At 37.2% G+C, this 21126-nt stretch overlaps 1 protein-coding gene across 2 annotated transcripts in view; it reads left to right on the top strand.

Moving 5' to 3' along the window:
* PCSK5 (proprotein convertase subtilisin/kexin type 5) overlaps positions 1-19430 on the top strand; it is a 594760-nt gene extending 575330 nt beyond the window's left edge. For both annotated transcript variants that reach the window (XM_074206682.1, XM_074206681.1), the window contains 4 exons: positions 4256-4473; positions 10378-10478; positions 12970-13156; positions 17922-19430. In XM_074206682.1, the coding sequence (XP_074062783.1) occupies positions 4256-4473; positions 10378-10478; positions 12970-13156; positions 17922-18331 (916 nt within the window). In that variant the 3' untranslated portion in view covers positions 18332-19430. The remainder of the gene's footprint in view (positions 1-4255; positions 4474-10377; positions 10479-12969; positions 13157-17921) is intronic.
* Positions 19431-21126: the final 1696 nt, after the last annotated feature.

Genomic DNA, 21126 nt, shown 5'->3' with positions numbered 1-21126 from the left:
TTTAAGGGCTTTCAGTCTGGACCTGAGATTTCATGAAAATAAGGAACTTCTACCAAGTTTAATCTTCTCTAACTATAGTCTTAAGAGAATATCACAGAGAGAAGAATTTGAGATATTAAGTGATTTATACAAGGCCAGTCAGTATGTCAGAAATGGATCTTGAACATAGGTCCTCATGATTCTGAGACCACCTCTTCATCTAGTACACCATACTGTTTCTCTCTGGCATTCAAGTCTATCCAGAAGGAAGGAAACAGACATTTATTAAGTACCTACTCTATACAGGTAATATACTCAGCACTTAAAATATTATATCATTTGATCCTTACAACATAGTAGGAGGTAAGTGCTATTATTATCCTCATTTTACATTTGAGGAAATTGAAAAAGAGAATGACTTTCCCAGAATCATTCAACTAGTAAATTTCTAAGAGCAGATTTGAATTCAAGTCTTCTTGATTCTAGGCCCAGAGCTCTATATACTGTACCACCTAGTTGCCAAACTTGTTTTCCAGGTTTATATGATTCTAAGAATGTCTTACAAACTCTTAAATGACATTCAAGACCATCAGTAATTGAACTTCAACCCTCTTTTACTTGACTGCCTTCTTTAACTTGATTTTTATTTGGTTCCCTTAATATACTCTGTGTTCCAGGCACAGAGTACTCATTGCTTCACCCATTTCATTCCCTGCCTTCTACCACCTATGAATCATCACAAAGGCCACCCCCATTCCTAGAATGAAGCAACTGATGGCATTGAATAGAGCACTGGACTCAGGAAGACCCAAGTTCAAATTTGACCTCAGATACCTAATGGCAATGTGACACTGGGGAAATCATTTAACCTCTATTTGCTTTAATCCATGGAAGAAGGAAATGGCAAATCACTGTGCCAAGAACCCAAAAGGAATCTTGAAGAGTTGGACATGACTGGAATGCACTATCTTTTCATATGCACCCATTGAAATGTTTTATATACTCCTTGCAGCCCTGTTCAGTTGCCATTTCATCCATGAAGCCTTCCCCAGTGGCATCTACCTTCTCTCTTATTTTTTACTTAAATATTTTATATCTCCTACTGTATCATTTTTTTTACCTTATTTCATACTTATCTATGTAATGTCATTTCCACCACTCGCCCTACAGTTATATTTTTTGCTCCTAGAGGTTAAGGGCTATCCTGTTTTCATCTTTCTCTGCTCAGGATATGTTGTTGTGATTTAGATATTTTTAGTCATATGCAATTCTTCCTGACCTCATTTGTATTTCATGGCAAAGACACCAAAATGTTTTGCCATCTCCTTCTCCAGTTTATTTTACAGATGAGAACACTGATTCAAACGGGTTTAAGTAATTTACCTATGACCACAGAGTTAATAAGCATCTAAGGCTAGATTTGAACTCAGAAAGATGAGTCCTTCTGACTCCAGGTCCCATACTTTATCCACTATGCTACCCCAACTCAGAAAATACCAAAGTGCTTTCGATCAGGATAAAACCTATACCTGAGCTTTCATAGCTATAGGGAAGTCCTGAATGAGGAAATTTCTTCTACCAACACAGTATTGCATTTTTTCTGCCACTTGTAGTCTCAAGTTATCTAGAGTACTAAGAGGCTAAGTGACTTACCCAGGGTCACACAGGATCAGAGGAAGGATTTGCACTCAGGTTTTCTTAACTCTAAGGCCAGCTTTCTATTATGTCACAACTGACTCTCATCTTACACATTAGTGAGGATTCAATAAATGTTTGTGTAATTGTAATTTGTTGAAATGAGTTGGAGACAAATTTAAAAGAAAGCTTTACTAGTCAAAGAAATTAAGTCCCTTAATCAATGTAATAGTCCACAAATATTTATTAAGCAGTGATACTATGCATCTAAGTGATAGAGCAGGGGACCTGGAGCCAGGAAGCCTGGAAGTCAAACCTGGTCTTAGACACTTCCTAAGCTAGCAAGTCACTTTACCTTTGTCTGCCTCATTTTCAACTCAATTGTAAATGGGACAAGGGGAAGGGGAATAGAATACTTGTATCTATCTCCCATAGTTGTTGGGAGAATTAAATGAAATTATAAAGTACTTTGCAAATCTCAAATCCCTGTATAAATGTCAGTTTTAATTATTAAGTGCCAGATATTGCACTAATTGTCGGTGTTATAAAAACAGAGGTGAAATAGTTCCTACTCTTGGTATGGGGGAGGTGGGAGGTGGAGGGAGTGGAACTAAACATAGTAGGAATGAACAATATGTACATATAAGTGTATACAAAATAGGAAATGGGAACTGAACCCATCATCTCATTGCTTTAGGGAACTTTCAGTAAGGAAGCTCCCTCTATCAATACTGCTTAGCTACTTTGCTGTAACTTAATCTCTTAGAATTGTCTAGAATAAGAAGATTTAATGACTTGCCCAAATACATATAACTAGTCTATGTCAGAAGCAGGATTTGAATACAGGTCTACTACACCATACTAGTTCTCATCCAAAATATACATATATATAATATAGACCAAATAATTTGGGCATTGGGGTTACAATCCCTCCATCACCCTTTCTTACATCATTCTTGTTAATCTCTGTACTTTTCAAATACATTATGGATTTGGTAATTGACTTGTCTTGATTGATTAACTTGAGGGAGCCCTCAACCATCTATGCAGTAAGTCAAAGATGATTCCCATGTCTAAGTCTTCTTCTGGGAGCTTAATGATATTGCCTAAGTAACATTAATAGAATCTGAATGGAGCAGCTTATGCAATACATCTATGTAATAAATTGAGAAATTCCTAGATACAGACTTAGTTTATAAGAATATTCCCTTTCATCTTGACACTTAAGAAGAGAATGCTAAGCTGATCTGTCGCTATTTTTGCTATATTTGAAATCTAGCAAGAACCTTGTTCTTTCTAATATAGTTTAAGTGTATATTTCTGCCAAATAGAAGCAGACTCAGAAGGAGTAACTAGTACTTTGTGCACTGAAATTCAAGATTATAAAAATATAACATGTGCCATGCTTCACAAGCTAGAAGTCACTAGATAACTAATTTCTTCTCCCACTCAACTGAATTAACTTAATTGATATATTTATTTAACATAATTTCCTAAAGTTGATTGGAGGGGTATTTGCCCATTTTATGCTGGTTAATCCTCCTGACTCCAGGGTCAGTGCTCTATCCACTGTGTCACCTAGCTGCCCCCTATACTGACTAATCCAAGTGGAGACTTCTTTTATGGTGCTTGTCCAAGAGTGGGTTTTGTGCCCTATGTGCCAACATTATTGATGTTTGTCCTTCATTCCCAAAGAAGACCATGATGTCAAAGAGATGATGCCATGACAAGTACATGAATTGAATTTGAATGAGAGGGTGCTGTGTGAAGTCACCAGCCCCACTTTCTCCTCTAGAATTATCTGGATCCGGTGGCCAGACTTGAATCAGACTAACTGGAGATGGCCCTGGATGCGAGGCAATTAGGGTTAAGTGACTTGCCCAAGGTCATACAGCTAGTAAGTATCTGAGGTTGGATCTGAGGTTGGATTCAAACTGTTATCTCCTGATTCCAAAGGTCAGTGCTCTATCCACCACCAACATTATTAGTTATGACTGTCCTCCAGATTGAGAGAAAAACCAGATGATCTCTTGAGGTTCCTTCTAGCTAATAATCCCCCTCCTCTCATATTACTTAGAAAACAAAACTGACACCCTACCAAAATTACCATTTTTCCAAGTTCAAGTGGTAGGTTAGAGTTACACTAGACTTACAGTTGTTCATGAGAGGCTTAAAAATATGTTTTTGTTGTTCTTTCATTGGAACCCATCTGTTAATGTTGAAATTCTCATCCTCTATAATGTCGCCACCCATTTTGAGCCAATTGTGCAATGACTAGAAAAATAACTCAGAGACCCATTCACAATTTTCTCCATTTCCTTTTCTACTTTTAATGTGGCTCAAGGCCAGAGTCTGAAATGTAGAATCTGTTGGTCAGATTAAGCTCTCTCAGGATAATTAAAAAAAGAAAACCCTAAAAGAATCAGCTACCAAAAAAGTCCTCAAGTGGGAAAACTTCTTAATCAGGAAATGGAAAAATCCAGTCTTTTAAGTGAAAATTTGACTACTCCCTACCACTAGGTTACATAGTAATAAAAAAAAGATATGAAAATAGAATTGTTGTGATTAAAGAGTAAAGAGATGAATGATCTTTTTAGCTATGCAATTTTTTTGAAAGTCATTATTTTCTCCTTAATTTCAGATATTATGCAGATAATTCCAGTGGACTATGTAAAAAATGCAACCAAGACTGCAGAGAGTGTTGGGGTCCTCACCCCACAGACTGCCTATCTTGTCACAAGTATTTCTTCCTGCTCCACTCTAAAGGAGAATGTCATCGTATCTGCCCTGAACATTACTACACAGAAAACAGGACACATACCTGTGAGAGATGTCATCCCACCTGCAATGAGTGTAAAGGTGAGAAAGGTGGTCTCTAAGTGGAATTTATCATATGGGCATGCAAAAGTCAGCAAGACCTCTTGTCACCTCCTGCGTCAAATCCAAACTTCTGTAGCCAGTCAATCAACTAGCTTTTATTAAGCACCTATTTTGTGCCAGGCTAAATGTTGGAGATAGAGAGGAAAAAGGCAGTCCCCCCCTTTGAGGAACTCCCAGTCTAAAGGGGAGACAACATGCCAACAACTATATACGAACAAGATTGTTGTTTGTCCTTTGTTCTCAAAGGGGACCATGACATCAGGAAGGTTATGTCATGACTAGCAAATAAGTTGGATTTCCCAGCAGTCTCCAGCCTCACTTTCCTTTCCTGGAATAATCTGGCTCCATTTTCAAGATATAGCTCAAGACAAATGGAGATGGCCGCAGGTGAAGTGGAAAACCCTGGCTTTTTTAAAGCTAGATCTTTCTCAAGTCTCAAATACAAATAAGGTCAATACAGGTTGAACTGGTGATAATCAAAGAGGGAGGGCACTGGCAGAGAAGAAAGTCCTCTAAAAGAAAGTAGTTGAGACTTGAAGGAAGTCAACAAAAACTGTCTGAGAGATGGAATATCATGTAATATCATAAAACAAAGGTCAAAGGTTAGTGTCATTGGGTCTCTGAATACATAGTGGGCTTTAAGGTTTAAAAAGATGAGAAATGAAGGAGGGAAGGCAGTTTGAGGGACTCTGAAAAGCAAAGGATTTTTATACTTAATCTGATGGTACTAGAGAGTTTACTCTATTGGAGTGATAAATCAGAAGACCTGGGTTCTAGTTCCAACTCTTCTCAAACTCATCATGTAACTTGGACAAGTTATAACCTCTCTTTGGGACTCAGTTTCCTTATTAATCTCCAAGAAGCCTTCCCACTGTGATATTTTAGCAACATTTTTGTGCACTGCCTGCTTTTGTAGGCCCTTAAAAATCAAGCCCACCCACCCACATTTCTTATTACTCACATCTTGACATGAGGTGCCATCTAGGGAAAAGTGTGCTTGATTCCTGCTTTTCATTTGGGGGCACATCATCATCTCACTGTCCCTTAAATTTACTATGAAAGATTCTGGTCTTGCATTTAGGAGATCTGGGTTCAAATCCTATTTCTGATACTAGATAGCTGTGTAACCATTGGCAAATCACTTAAACTCTGAGTCTCAGTTTCTGTATCAGTAAAATCAAGATATAATAATTAAGAAAATAATCTCCAAGGTTCATACCAGGAAAAGTACTTTATAAAATGTATAAATGTGAGCTATTATTATGAACAATATTAATATTTTATTTTTAAATAGCACTTGAAATCTCCTATTTATTATCTAATTTCCTGCTATTAAGCTTTTGCATTCAGTGGTTCTCTCACCCTAGAATATCCTCTTTCCTCCTTGGCTTTTCAAATTCTGCCCATCTTTCAAAGTTTTCAACTCTCTGTACTTCTAGGGAGTCCTCTTCAGTGTTTTTTTATCATCATTTATTTATTTGTTTGTTCATTCATTCATCCGTTTGTTTATTTATTTATTTATTTTTGTTTCATATTTAGCCTTCCCTCTCTCCTCTGAATGTCTATTAAACCAGTTAGCATAATGAAATTTAACTATTGCTCATTCTCTGTTTGTTTTGTGTGTATTAATTTTGTTTCCATGGTTAGTTAGAACTCCTGAAGGGCAAGCATTACATCTTAAACAGCTTCTCTATTCACTCTAGCACCCAGCTATGTCATCCAGATGGTAGTTGATTCTCACACAATCACAACTGAACAATTCTAGTTCTGGGTAGTAAATAATGAAAGCAATTATTTATATGATGCTTCCTCTTTGAGGACCAGGATTTTTTTTTTTTTGCCTTTCTTTGTACCCACAGTCCTAAGCATAGTTACATAATGAGCATTTATTAAATGCTTGTTGGCTTGCATTGACTTGATAAAGAAATGAATAACACAAAGCAACAAGGAGGCCTACATGCTTGGAATACCACCAAGACCTCATCAATTTAATAATTTAAGGCTAATGTAATCAATTATCTCCTCTCTCTGCAATACACACACACACACACACACACACACACACACACATATGTTGTGTATATTTAGCATTATCATCTGGCTTCTAGCTATCTTCTAATTTCCTAGGATTTTGTGATGTGTGTGTTTCTAGTATAAACTAGAACTTGCAAAATTCTTGGATCTTGATCATCTGAAATTACATCCAGATCCCTCTCTTCTAATCCCAAGATCTTATTAAAACCTGAAACTTAGAAATGAATTGAGACAAGATGTCTTTGAAAAGGCTCCCCTTGGAGAGTTCATTTTTCATCTTTTTTAAACTCCCTTTGGAGCTGTTCTAAGCAGAGTACTGGATAGGCTTAAAAGGGCAACCCCATGGAGAGAGAATATAGGGAGAAATCAGCATTGATCCCATCATGTAATAAAGAGGTTGTCAGTCAGTCAGTCAATATTAGAGTGGCCTGATGGTTTCAAGTCACATAGTTTAGCCAAGTTAAGTACCTTCCAGCTTGACTTCATCCTAGTCTGTAAAGGAATGCACAGGCAGTTAGGTGACACAATGGATAGAGCACTGGTCTTAGAGTCAGGAGGATGGGAGTTTGAATCCAGCATAAAACACTTGACACTTACTAGCTAAGTGACCTTAGGCAAGTTACTTAACTTTTTTGCCTTACATCTAGGGTCATCTCTAATTGTCCTAATTCTGTATCTGGCCACTGAATCCCAGAAGGCTCTAGAGGAGAAAGTGAAACTAGTGACTTAGCATAGCATCCCCTCCCTCTCTTCCAATTCATGTGCTTCTCATGGCATCACCATCCTGATGTCATCATCTTTGAATGAAGAAAAGACCTCATAAAAGAATCCAGGACTTGTGTTAGATTTGGAGAGCTGTCAGAACTGAAGCTTCCTCAAACATCAAAGGCAAATGAAAAGAGTCACATCTGGGATGCAACTCACATTTGAATTCATAAACTTATACCTATCTTCTTCCAAAAAAGAGCAAATTACTCTCTGAGAAGAAAGGGTTAGTTTAATTAGACTGTTACTTAGAGGCCACCTAGGAGCAACGATTTATGAATAAACATCTTAAGAAAATGCATTCCCCTCAGAACTGGCTGGGAGGTTATTGTCTTTGTCTCTCCATTCAACTATCATCTAGTAAAGTAACTATTGTGTGTTAAGGACTGGGTACATAAAGACAAAAATGAAACAACCTCTGCCCTCAAGGAGCTTACATTTTGCTGGAAGGAAGTGCAATATGATCTAGATAAAGAGATAAAGACATTTATTAAGTGCTTTACTATAGGTCAGGAATACCTGGGTTCAAATCCAGTCTCAGACACCTAATAATTACCTAGCTGTGTGGCCTTGGACAAGCCACTTAAACCCATTTGCCTTGCAAAAGAAAAAAAAGAAAAAAAGAAAGAAAAAACCTAGGATCCAGTTTTTTTATGGGTCTCATATACTCCATCAAGTCTGAGATACTCCAATTTGCTGTCTTTATCTTGTGTGAAACTAATTATTTACATGTTACCTCTTCTTTGAAGACCAAGACTGTTTTTGCTTTTCTTTGTACCCACAGTCCTTAGTACAGTTACATAATGAGCATTTATTAAATACTTGTTTAAACAGTCTTTAGATTGAAGGTGAAAGGAGAAAGAATCAAAGTGATAGATCATGTGTAAATCCAGATATCACAATGATATTGCTGCATTTTGAATTTAAAAAAACTCATTCAGAATAAAATTTGAATTAGTTCAGAAGACAATCTGATGTCCTAAATTTATCACAGAATAGGGATATTTGGAGAAGTCTCATCTACTCATCCACTCCAACTCCTAGCCAAAAGAATTCCCCCTATAAAAAGGAAGCAAGCTTTAGTCTTTGAGCTTGTTCATACACTTCTTATGAGAAGGTACAAATTTATTCCACTTTTGAAAAGTTCTAGAATAGAAAAACTTTCCTGACTTCATCTCGATTTTTCTACTCATTGCTTCTAGTTTTACTTTCTGGAGCCAAACAGAACAGATCTAATACCTCTTCCCTGTAATTACCCTGGAAATACTTTTTCACATAGCAGGCATGATCCCTTAATTCTTTTCTTCTCCAGGTTAAGTATAAATGACAACCTTTGGGCAATTTGGTTTATTTGAAGCATAGTATGGAGACAATGCTATGGTTAAGTTCCCAGACCAGCCTGAAAAGTCTCTTTAACACATGATAAGACTATTTCACCTGCATCAGATCACTCTTGATTGCACTGTGACTATAATAAAAGGTATTTTGAGTTCTAAGTGCAGGATGTTAAGCCCATGTTTCCCCAGTATTTCTAGCACTGATTTTGCACATCAAGGGAGAGGTGGGGTGTTCTGTTTGGGGAGAGCAGAGAAAACACACCCAGGAAACAATAGCTCTGTATACTTCAGTTCTTTGATAGTTCAAAGATCATGATTTGATCTCTATGGTAACTTCTCCACTGATTTGGATCTATGCCTCTCCATAACATTGTACATATTTTGATGAACAAGTAGCCATGTAACCAAAAAACTCTTCCTATCAAAAAAATAAAGACAACTTCATATATCATTATAGATTCACAGACTTAGAGGAGGAAAGAACCCTCAGAGGTCATCTAATCAAAACCCTTTGTTTTATGAAGTAGGAAACTGAGGCCAAGAGATTAAAACTAACCCAGAATCACACAAGTAGGAAGGACAAAGGAAACTACTGAACTCAGGTCTTCTGTCTTGATACACAGTATTCTTTCTTTTAAATTATAACAGCCTTCATAAGAAAACCAAAGAATGAGAACTACAAGAGGGCCTAAGAGGAATAGGTCAGTTCCTTCATTTTCAGTAAGAGAAAAAAACTAAGGCTCAGAGAAACTAAATGATTCATCCAAAGTGAAAGAAGGAATTAATGACAGAGCTAAGACTAAAACTCAAATGTGTTGTCACCTGATCTGATAATCTCCAGATGGCAATGCTTTGCATGTATGTAAATGAAGGTACAGTGCTTTGTTTGAAAAAAAGAAAAAGAGACAGGAATTTGTTCAGTTTTATATTTTAATATTTTGATGATTTGGACTGATAGTAAGCTCTGTTTTACTTAAGTAGATTGTTGATTACTAACTAGGAATTCTTTAGATGAATGATTTTCCAGGTGTCCTACATTGGGGAGGATAGTGGTCCTCATTGTTGTGTTTGGGTAAGGACAGTAAATGGGAACTCCAAATGTACAACCATTTGTAAGAAAATAAGATTTGTCATAAACCTGAGAGGAGAGTAAAAGTTATTGGTCTCTACTACTGCCATTTGGTTCAGTATGACATCTTTGCTCCTAAAATCAGGTTAAAAACTCCTTAAATAGTGGACAAAATATGCTGGGGGGAGGGGAAGGATATTGTTTCTTTTTTCCATCACGAGTAATCTCTCTCTCTCTCTCTCTCTCTCTCTCTCTCTCTCTCACACACACACACACACACACACACACACACACACACACATTTATTTAGTTTTTTCCCCCCTTTATAATCTAAGCCTGAATTTCCCATTTTGGTGGCCTATGTGGATTGCCTTTATTTCTAAATCTCCATTTTACTTCAGATCATAGAAACAGAGATCCTCTTTCTGCTTCTCCATCATACTCAATGTAACTTGACACAGTACCCCCAAAATCAGTGGATTTGGAGTCAGAGTACCTGTGTGACCTTGGACACTTTCTGGTTCTGTTTCTTCATCTATAAAATAAAATAGTAGAATGAGGTGATCTCAAAGGTTCTGTCCTGTTCCATATTCTGATTCTCAAAGACTGATTTCTTTAAAAGCAAAGACATGAATGTACATATTGACAAGCAAGTCTTTTTTTTCCCTTTTATTTTAGGAAAGGGACCCTTGAACTGCTTATCCTGCATGTGGAGCTACCACCTCTTAGGAGGAATCTGCAGTTCAGATTGTCTTGCGGGAGAATACAGAGTTGGCAAGGTATTGAAATTTTGACATATATGGCTTTTTCCACATTCTCTGTGGTAAGACATTTTGAGTTCCTGCAGGGATAGCTAGATGGCAGAGTGACTAGAGCACCAACAAGTGGAATAAAGAGGGCTTCATGGGGTGGCTAGGTCATGCAGTGGATAGAGCACTGGCCCTGGAGTCAGGAGTACCTTCAAATCCGGCCACAGACACTTAATAAATTATCTAATTGTGTGGCCTTGGACAAGCCACTTAATCCCATTGCCTTGTAAAAACTAAAAAAAAAAAAAGAGGGCTTCAGTTCAAATCTGTCTTCAGACATTTATTATCTGGGTGACTGCAATTTTCTCTGTGTGTTTGTGTGTGTGTGTGTGTGTGTGTGTGTGTGAGAGAGAGAGAGAGAGAGACAAATTTGCTGCCTTATCTCAGCTCCTAAGGATACAAAGATTTAAAGCATATACACACACACACACTCTCACACAGAGAGAGAAAATATGACTCATGGAGCTTGTGTTCTAAAACAAAGTTAAAGCACATACACAAAATTATGAAATTAGGTCAAGTTTAAGCCTCTGCAAGCTTCTTAGAGCCTTACCTGCTATTCACTTCACTCTCAATACTGAAAGGGTCAGACTGGTCAGAATAGAATAAAACATTACTGAAAAACAATCATCATAAAAATTGCCTTAAATATTGAATGAATCTGAGTGGAATTTCATCGATGCGGCCACAGCTCAACTCCTTAACCCATGTTTATTCTTCACAGGATTTTGTAAACTCGGAAATAATAGCCATCTAAAAGAAAAGGGAATAACACATTTGACAACAGACAGATCACTTAGGATTTCATAATAATAATAATCTGAGTGAGAGGACATGAGAGCCTGAACTAAAATGATGGCATTGTGAATAGAGAGGGCAAGATAGCAGAGATTATAGAGGAAGAAATCAACACCATTTGGAGCTGGTATACCAATAAGGACTCCACTCTGTGACATTAGGCTTCCTTCTGAGTAGGCCCTTATGGCTTAGCCAGAGGACTCAGAGGAAACATTGATCATTAGAATGATTTCTAGTGCAAATTAGGACTTGAACCCAGCTCTTCCTAACTCCAAGATTGTCTTTCTCTTCACTTTACTGCCTTAACTAAGAGGAAAGTCAAGATAATGATTGTATTGGGGTAAAAAGATTGTGATGATAACATTATATGCCAGGATCCTTTGTCCCTAAAAGGGTCCTGACTAAGAGGGTCCCACAATCTTTGATCAAGGCATGTCCAACAGATAGGGAAAAGTTTGGAAAATATTGTCAAAGACAATACTGCAACCACTGAAGTCTGTGACACAAATTTATAAATGCTCCAAACCATTAACACAGTGTGTTACACTGTGTGTAACAGTGTGTAACACGGTGTGTTACACTGTGTGTAACAGTGTGTAACACGGTGTGTTACACTGTGTGTAACAGTGTGTAACACGGTGTGTTACACTGTGTGTAACAGTGTGTAACACGGTGTGTTACACTGTGTGTAACAGTGTGTAACACGGTGTGTTACACTGTGTGTAACAGTGTGTAACACGGTGTGTTACACTGTGTGTAACAGTGTGTAACACGGTGTGTTACACTGTGTGTAACAGTGTGTAACACGGTGTGTTACACTGTGTGTAACAGTGTGTAACACGGTGTGTTACACTGTGTGTAACAGTGTGTAACACGGTGTGTTACACTGTGTGTAACAGTGTGTAACACGGTGTGTTACACTGTGTGTAACAGTGTGTAACACCTTGAATAATTCTCAGCATGGCTTAAGACTTCTCCAAGAGTACTCAAAATAAAGAATGACACAAATACAAGAAAAATGTCATTTAGGAATAACAGATTATCCCTGATCTGCTGCAGAGAGTTCACTGTGTCTCTCTCTTTCCTTTCAAGAAAGAAAGCTTTGCAACATCAGTAATAAAGTAGGATAGGTTAACAAAAACATAACCAAAATTTCTGGTTCTCCTAACTTTTATCTATTGCTTGGAAAAAAAAAACCTAGAGACTTGAAAAACTGAAACAAAGCTGAATTAGAAGTAACCATAGAGTGAGAAAGAAGGTGATTGATGTAGTTTTCTGGGCTGTTATATACAATACAATAGTATTATATAGCTCAAATGTCTTGACTTCCTAGCTGTGATAACAGAGCCCAGTTCTGCCAAATTCTGTAATAAGCTGTGATAGAAATACTGAATTATCAGGGGACTTGGACTCTCCCATTAACCATCTGGTACACTATATGACCTCAGGCAAGCCAGTCAACCTCTTGGGGAATGTTCTTTCCTTTGAACATGAGGAATTGTATTATTTGACCTTTTAGGCCCCTTTCAGCTCTAACCTTATATGATTTTATGAATTAACAAGTCTAAGCCCTCCGGAAAGTGCCCTTCCATGAATTCCTCCCTATTCCCCATCCCTGGCCCATGCATCTAAAAAAAATCAATTTCTTGGTGGTTATTTTCAGGGTGAAAATTTTGAATGTGACAAATGTCATGAGAGCTGTATTGAGTGTAAGGGCCCAGGCCCCCAGAACTGCACTGTGTGCCCAGCTAATATGATGCTATATGTTGAGGATTATCGCTGTATTCACTGCTGCAACAGCTCAAATTCTACAAATGTTCAGGATTGCTGTGATTGCCAAGAGACCACAGGTGAGTATACGAAAGCATATAATATAAGTAGAAATAGAAATTTTCACTGGTTAGGATGAGAATGAGGGATGGACAGAGATGATTTCCTTGACTAAAAACTTCATTTTATGTTTCTTTTTCTGTTACTTTATTCTTCAGGGAAGATGTCAACAAAGTCTTAATGTTGGGATATTGTTATTTGTTTTCAGTCATGTCTAACTCTTCCTGAACCTTTTTGGGGCTTTCTTGGTAAAGATATTGGAGTGGTTTGCCATTTTCTTCTCTAGTTCATTTTACAGAGTAGGAAACTGAGGCAAATAAGGTTAAGTGGCTTGCCTAGGATTTTATAGCTAGTAATATATGAGGTCAGATTTGGATCTCTAAAATGAGGGGATTGGATTCAATGACCGCCAAGAGCTATGATCCTATGAATCTGTGTAATCTCATCTTCATCCCAAATAGTATTAACTCCATCAAGATTTGAACTAAGGTCTTCCTGACTTCAAGCCCAAAGCTTTATTCGCTGAGTCACCCAGCAGATATAGTTGAGATAGAACTACCAAATGAGAAACCTTGATCCTTAATACTTAACTGTTCCTCCCCACCACACCCTCATTCCCCCTATTTTGTATGACCAACATTGCCCTGACCAAATTGCTTCTTAATCATATGACTAACATAAAAAGCAAACCCTGTAATATCACAAAGCCTACTATGAAATCATTTACTGATTGCCTGAGGTGTTGCTCCTATGTAATAAATTGAGTTGTTTTACCTGGTCATGTTTTTAATGGAACTAATTAATGGTATTAATGGATGATGTCTAAAGGAGACCAAGGAGAAAAACTAGTCTTGAAGTCAGAATAATAATAATATGATAATGTTTGTCCTTCAGTCGTGAAGCCCATAACATCAGGGAGGTAATGTCATGACATGTTCCTGAATTGGATTAGAGTGAGGGGGAGCTGTGCTAAGTCACCAGTCATCTGGGTCTAGTGGCCAGATATGAATCAGAACAACTGGAGATGGCTCTAGATTCCAGGCAATCAGGGTAAAGTGACTTGCCTGAGGTCATACAACTAGTTAGTGTCTGAGATCAAATTTGATTTCAGGTTATCTTGATTTTAGAGTTTGAGCTCTACCCATTATGCCACCTAAGTTTCTGAAGTCTGAAAGACCTTGTGTTGATTGTCTGGCACATACCAGTTGTGTGATCCTGGATTAGTCACCTATTTTCTCAGTACCCTCAAGCAACTCAGACCATAGGTTACTGGAGAACTACAGATCTTTATCTGCAGAGAAAATTCCAACACTGGAAATTTTTTCCGCTCTTGAAATCACAGGTCCATTTGGGGTTGTTTGTGAGATATGTCTATATACATTTTTTTTAGGTTTTTGCAAGGCAATGGGGTCAGGTTAAGTAGCTTGCCCAAGGCTACACAGCTAGGTAATTATTAAGTGTCTGAGACCAGATTTGAACCCAGGTATTCCTGACTCCAGGGCCGGTGCTTTATCCACTGCACCACTTAGTGGCCCCATCTATATACATTTTAAAAGCATCCCAATCCCACAAGCAAACCACCAGTATCTGTGTCTTTAGTCTCTGACTATGGCCAAATCAACTAAACATTCAAGAAAGTCTCAAGTGGCATTTCTCCAACAAAATAGACTGTAAGCAAATTTATGCTTACAAAGCATCTCACTACTTGGGTTTCTGGTTTACCAATGTACAACCAAAATACTTTAAATCTGTTCCATTGGAACATGAAGAAAATTTAAGTTTAGGCTAATCTATTTCTTATGTACATATCTTTGCACAGGCCACCCAGTATCTAGAATGCATTCCTTCCTCCCCTTCAACTTCCAGAATAACTTCATTCAGAGTATAATTCAGGTGCTACTTCTTATGGTGGGGGGGATGGGAAGAGAGATTGTTGACTCCTCCAAATGTTAGTACTTTCTCTCACTCAAAATTATATTTATATTTTCTTTTTATTTGTGACCTTGGAGAAGTCTCTAATCCTTTTAGCTTTCTAGGCAGAGAAGTACTGACCTACTTTAGGAAAGGGACTTCTTCCTATCACAGTGAAATCACATCTTGTCCCTTTCTCCATCTCTTCTAGTCTATATCCCTCTCTCTTGCATTTGCTTCTCTATCTTCTTGAATTCTTGCCCCACCCTTATCTCAAAGGAGAGGGTAAGGAGAGATATTTCTCTCCTTTCAGAAAGGGCTTGGAATGTATTTTGTTTTGTTTTGTATTTTATTTGTTTTGTATCTCCATAACTTAGCATAAAACCTTAAACATTGAAGGTGCTTACTAAAAAATTTGTTGAATTGAATGGAATGGAATAACTGCTACCAGCTTTGTCAACAGCACTCTTTTGCAGTTCCAAACACTGATCAATCCTTCTTGCTTCCAACAATAGACAGTTTCCTCACTCCTCATACACATATTTGTGTAGACCTCACTGTCCTTACATATTTGGTATTTCAATTAATAATAAACACCCTTGTAATATCAATACCGATGATGAATTTTATTTCCATATATCAGTGAATACCTGCCAGCTAAGTGCTTCACTTTTATTATTAGTATCATTCAGAATGTCACTGAGTTTTGTGGGGCTACTCTATGGAATCCTAATAAATTTCTATGAACTAACTACTACTGACTTTACCAGGACACTCACCCTTGATACAATATACTTGGGGAATTGCAAAGCAATTTGTAGGGATCTCATCTTCATTCCTAAGGTTAGGATAGTTCCCTAAGAGAAATGAACTAACAAGGGATGAAAAAAGATAATTAAAACATGTTGGGGGGCAGCTAGGTGATGCAGTGGATAAAGCACTGGCCCTGGAGTCAGGAGTACCTGGGTCCAAATCCGGTCTCAGACACTTAATAATTACCTAGCTGTGTGGCCTTGGGCAAGCCACTTAACCCCATTTGCCTTGTAAAAACCTAAAAATAAAACATGTTGGAAACATAAATCTCTGAAGCTTTAAGGGTGATTAAAGATAATGACCAGGTGCCTACTTGGTGCCATGAAAGCTGACAGTAAATAATGACTGACACAATGGTTACAAAACTCCTGTTGCTGAAAAATATGGTTGTTTATCATCATCATCATCATCATCATCATCATTATCATTATTATAATAATAATAATAATAATAATTATTATTATTATTATTAGGAGCAGCTGTGTTGTAATAGTCTTGTATTTAAAGATTGAAATTTAAGTCCTGGCTTGAGAGAGAGCTAGACTTTCAAAAATCAAATTGTGTAACACATTTTGCAAACATATTATTTAATACATAAATATTTGAATTATTATTTAAAGATAATGCAGCTTCACTGATAGGAGGGGTAGAAGTTTGGCTAGAAAACAGTACATATAAAAAAATTAATTTAAATTATACTAAGTACCATAATGTGACAGGCACATTTAACTGGGGCAGCTAGATGACTCAGTAGATAGAGCACATAGCCAGGAGTGGAAAAAATCTGAATTCAAATCTAACCTCAGACTTTGAAGGCATGTCACTTACATCTTTGTTTACTTTAATTAGCTGGAGAAGGAAATTAAAAACCACTTTATTATCTTTGACAAAATAACTCCATGGACATTGTGGCATATGGGGTCATAAAGAGTCAGACACAACTGAACAACAAATGTGTCAAGCACCATACTAAGTACCTTACAAATAATATTTTATTTGATCCTTACAATAACCCTGGGAGAAAGATGCTATAAGTACCTCCATTTTATAGATGAGGATACTGAGGCAGATAAAACTTAAACTTGCCCAGGAACATATAGTTGGTAAGTATCTGAGGTCAAACTTGAACTCAGATCTTCCTGACTCTAAGTCCATTTATTAGGTAACTTCAAGCTCAATATGTCAACTAAATGAACTAGAAGTCAAAAACCTCTTAAGATATTAGGCTGCATTAATAAAATAATAAATGAACTTGATTTGATGTCTTTTTTTTAACATCACCATAATTTCCTCAAGTATCCCTCCCTGTTTCCTTTCCAGAGAAGAAATCTTTTCTCTATTTCATATTAGTTCACTTAGGCAACATCCCTATTTTAGGAATAAAGATGAGGTCTCCACAAATTACCTGACAACTGACTCCAAATTACAACTTTCCAGATGATGGAAAAACAAAGATTTGTCTTTTGTTGACTCCTATTCTTTCCTTAGCAGTATGGTAGTTTCCATTCTTCTGAGAATCAGGAATAAGGAAATAATCTTTTGTTGACTGACTAACCTTTCACTTAGGAAAATTATAAGGACAGATGGTAGAAACAAATTTTTAAAAATATAATTCTTATCCCCACCCCAAGTCATGATTTAAATCTTTCTTACTTGAACAGAATATTAAAGAAGACAGAAAAATAGGTAGGAACTAGATTATGAATGGCTTTATCTATATGCCAAGAAAGTAAGAATTAAGAACATGAATAGACTTTTCCAGTATTTCCCATGGTGGAAGAAGAACACAGGTGACTATTTGAAAGTCTTTTTTGAGTTGACCCCTAATGGTATGGGAAATGGTATGGAAAAATCTTTGTGGCCCTCTCTGGCCTGGAAATTCTTGTCCAGAAAAATAAAATTCAGTTCTTTGAACATCCAGAGATAAATACCTCCATGGGAACTAGAGTCATAGTTTGTGCCTCTAGCAGTTGGAATATAATTTACAAGCAGTCAATCTTCAAAACTTATTCTCCTTTTTTTCGTCCTGTTTTGCTTTCCTTTGATTCTATCATTCTCCAGAAGAATGCAGCTTTCGACATGGTGTGATTATACCCAAGACTGAGAAGGCAATGAGGACAGGTCTACTCATCACTTCCTCCATCATGCTGATCCTCCTCTTTGGGGTCACCATCTATGTCTGGAAGAGGTCCCGGGCCAAATCCCAAAAGATGCACAAGGCTGGATATGAGAAACTGTCAAATCAAAACAAGACTTTCTCTTCCTATAAAAGCAGCTTTGGAGAGAGCACCAACTTCCAGGAGGACCAAGTTATTGAATACAGAGATCGGGACTATGATGAAGATGAAGATGATGACATTGTCTACATGGGTCAGGATGGTACAGTCTATCGGAAATTTAAGTATGGTCTGCTGGATGATGATGATGAAGATGAGTTGGAATATGATGATGAAAGCTACTCATTTAAGTAAATTCAGTATATTGATAGAATTGTTTTTTCCACTCCAAATTACTAACTTTAGGGAGTAATTTCATTGCTGGCAAACCCGACTCAGACTTTTGTAGACATCTTCAAATGTTTTTTTCTATTCTTCTGAATATTTAAACTCAAATATCACTCCATATTTATTCAGAATTTAAGAGAAAAGTAAATATTAATAGATCTTTCCCCTGAGTAATATTTCAAGGCACCACAACCCTCACTTCAGTAAAAGGCCAGAGTGAAAATAAGTGAGTTTTCTACTAGTTACATGTGATCAGATATCTCCACAGGTCTCCCATTTCCACACTACACAAAGGATTTGGGAGTGGTTTCTGGGACTTTCTAAAACTTTCTGGGGTATTGTTATTTTCCCCTTACTTTTAAAAATCTGTTTTAGTTTTGGCCTATAGTCAAACTCTGAGGATTAACAAAAATTACATTTTCCAAAATGCGCTTGTGCTCTCTCTCTCTCTCTCTCTCTCTCTCTCTCTCTCTCTCTCTCTCTCTCTCTCTTTCACACATACACATATTAGCATTTGGCACATGATACAATGGGTGGAGTAGATTTGCTGCTGAAGTTGTCAGCTATTGCTTATATTCTCATAAATTTAGAGAAGTGGTGTCAAGGGAGACCAATGACCAACAGAGGGTTTCTTAGGCTTAAAAGCTCTTTGAAATGCTAAAGACTGACAAGAATAGGGACCAAAGGACCACAAATGGTATGGTTGGGGATGCACAGGCAGGAGAAAGCCATGAGGTTTCAAAGGAGCATAACTGTCTCTCTTGTATTGGTTTGGTTGTTTTCTCCAAAAGCTCAAGACTATTCTGGAGAAACAGTTAAAAACATCAAGAAATAAAAGATAATTGGCATTTACAACCCCCCAAACAGATGTGATTTTTAAAAAAGATATCCTCTCTCCTCAAAACAGTTTTAGCTACAAAATCAAGGAGGCTTTTCAAAGCAGGCTTTCAGATCTGCTGACTCTTGGTAGAGCATTTGGAAATAGTCTAAGGGTAAAAGAAAGATCCAGCATTTGATTTCTTAGGAAATAAATTGATCCCCCCCTTTCTCTCTCTCTCTCTCTCTCTCTCTCTCTCTCTCTCTCTCTCTCTCTCTCTCTCCTCCCCCTCTCAATATTTTCCTGTAAGACTTTTGTTTCTATAGAATTCCACACTTATGTCAAATATATTTGAGTTCAAGTTTCAGAATTCTTTCAAAAAGGGAGTATTTTCCTGAAATAAATAAGGAAGAAAGAGCAACCCTTACTATAAAAATAACTAAAACAAAGTCCTTTTTAATTGTTGGCTTGTTTTGAAAAAAGTCTGCTGCCAAACTAGAATTCTTCATAGAGACTTTCAATAGGGATAACTCTCAGGGCAACTAGATGGGGCAGTGGAAAGAGCACCAGCCCTGGACTCAGGAGTACCTGAGTTCAAATCTGACCTCAGACACTTAATAATTATCTAGCTGTGTGGCCTTGGGCAAGCTATTTAACCTAACCCCATTGCCTTGTAAAAAAAAATTTTAAAAAATAGAGATAACTCTTATTTTTAGAAATGACAGTAGTGATGCTATTTAGATTTCCCATCAAATTGTTCCCTTAAGAAAAACTACATCCCACCATGGTGGCCAGATCTAGATGGTGCTGCTGTTCTTCCCTTTAGAAGTTTATTTTTAAAGGAAGGGATAAGAATATCAGGAAGTAGATGAATTATGTTTGGATACTCTGCAAGTTATGTGCAGTGGGGCAGAGGTGGGGGAGGGAAGGAAATAATGTGTAGTGAAAAGTCTCTGTGTGACTTTTCAAAGAAATCATTATTTTTATGATACTTGAATTACCTTCCTTTAAAGCAAGCATCTTCTTAATAGAAAGTGCAACCACCTACATTCATGGTAAAGAAGTCTTTCTTGAAACTCCTATGTTCCTTTAATAGAACCCTCTTTTGTTTAGGTTTTTTTTTAAGGCAAACGGGGTTAAATGGCTTGCCCAAGGCCACACAGCTAGGTAATTATTAAGTGTCTGAGAGAACTCTCTTTTAAAAAAAAAGTAAGGCTTTAACAATTTTTGTGTTTTAGACCCCTTTGGCATCTCATTGAAGCCTGTGTACCCCTTTTTAAAGCAATGTTTTTTAAGGGAATAAAATATATAGAATTATAAAAGAAATCAGTTATCAAAATATTTTTTAAAAAGTTCATGAACCCAAGATTAAAAAGATCTCAGCTATTTATATCCCCCCGACTCATAAATGCACACAATATTACATGGAATCATGCATCAACTAAAATTGTCTCCACTGAGGGTTGAGGGGCAGAGCATCCAACCTGCAATTTCCTATGTGTAAGGAATAAAAAATGAGCAAACTCTCACTAGAAGTGTGGATAAACACCTACTTTGCAACTTTTAGTCTTAGATAAATTGCCTCTGGCATTAAGAGATTAAGTGACTTGCCCAGGGTCATACAGTCAGTATATGGCATTAATAAGTCTTGAACAAAGGGGTTTTTTTTAGATTTTTTTTTGCAAGGTAATGGGGTTAAGTGGCTTGCCCAAGGCCACATGGCTAGGTAATTATTAAGTGTCTGAGACCTGATTTGAACCCAGGTACTCCTTACTCAAAGGCCGGTGCTCATTCCATTGCACCACCTAGCCGCCCCTTGAACAAAGGTTTTTCTGATACTAAGGTCATTTCTCTATCCTTAATGCCACACTTTCTCTTCAACTACACAAATCTTTTTAAAATTGTATTGCTTCTCCTCCAATCCAATATTTAAATATGAGCATAT

This window comes from Macrotis lagotis, chromosome X, assembly GCF_037893015.1.
Source record: "Macrotis lagotis isolate mMagLag1 chromosome X, bilby.v1.9.chrom.fasta, whole genome shotgun sequence".
NCBI classification, from domain to species: domain Eukaryota; kingdom Metazoa; phylum Chordata; class Mammalia; order Peramelemorphia; family Peramelidae; genus Macrotis; species Macrotis lagotis.
This window is presented reverse-complemented; position numbering and strand designations above follow the sequence as displayed.